Source organism: Habropoda laboriosa, unplaced genomic scaffold (genome assembly GCF_001263275.1).
Source record: "Habropoda laboriosa isolate 0110345459 unplaced genomic scaffold, ASM126327v1 C5928085, whole genome shotgun sequence".
Taxonomy (NCBI): domain Eukaryota; kingdom Metazoa; phylum Arthropoda; class Insecta; order Hymenoptera; family Apidae; genus Habropoda; species Habropoda laboriosa.
The window spans coordinates 1-581 of record NW_017127254.1 but is presented as its reverse complement, the minus strand read 5'-3'; the positions used below and the strand labels follow the sequence as shown (position 1 = coordinate 581).

General features: G+C 29.9%; 1 protein-coding gene across 1 annotated transcript; it reads right to left on the bottom strand.

Annotated features, from left to right (window-relative positions):
* Positions 1–78: 78 nt before the first annotated feature.
* LOC108570058 lies at positions 79–573 on the bottom strand (the record flags this gene model as incomplete). Its single annotated transcript, XM_017941637.1, has 2 exons — positions 79–389; positions 450–573. Coding segments are annotated over 2 exons (435 nt in total), but the record flags the coding sequence as incomplete, so codon positions are not given.
* Between the last annotated feature and the right edge of the window lie 8 nt (positions 574–581).

The following is a 581-nucleotide window of genomic DNA, read 5'->3' as shown; positions in this document are numbered from 1 at the left end:
TCCCAACCACTGCACTCTTTTTCTGCAACAATGTACTCACTCAAATATTGCATTTAAAGAACATAAAATACTAGTTTATTAGCAACTATCCATACCTAAAAATTTAACACTTCTAGTAGATCTTCTCCTGACATTACTTTCTTCTAAAGACATGTTATCATTCCAACTGTATAAATCCATTTTTTCCTTATCATTAATGCTGCCTTTAAATGAACTTTTTCTCCTTCTCCTTTCTGAAGGAGTTTTATTTTCCTTATGTTTTAATTCTTGGATGCTAGTAGACACTTCTTTTAAGGATTTTCTCCTAGCTGTAGGTGTATCAAGTACTATAACAGTTCTATTTCTTAAAACTCTTGTACTTTCATCATGTTCATTTATTTTTTGTTTGACTTCATGTTTATTTTTTGTAATTTCTTTTAATGGTGACATTTTATGCATAATCTTATCACTTTCATCAAAAGCAATTTGTCTTCTTAGACTTCTCCTTGGTAATGGTGTTGCAGGTTGTACATTTAAAACTGGTATTTTACTAATATTTTCAACTGCAGAATTTTTCAATTCAAAGTGTCCAATATCCCCTT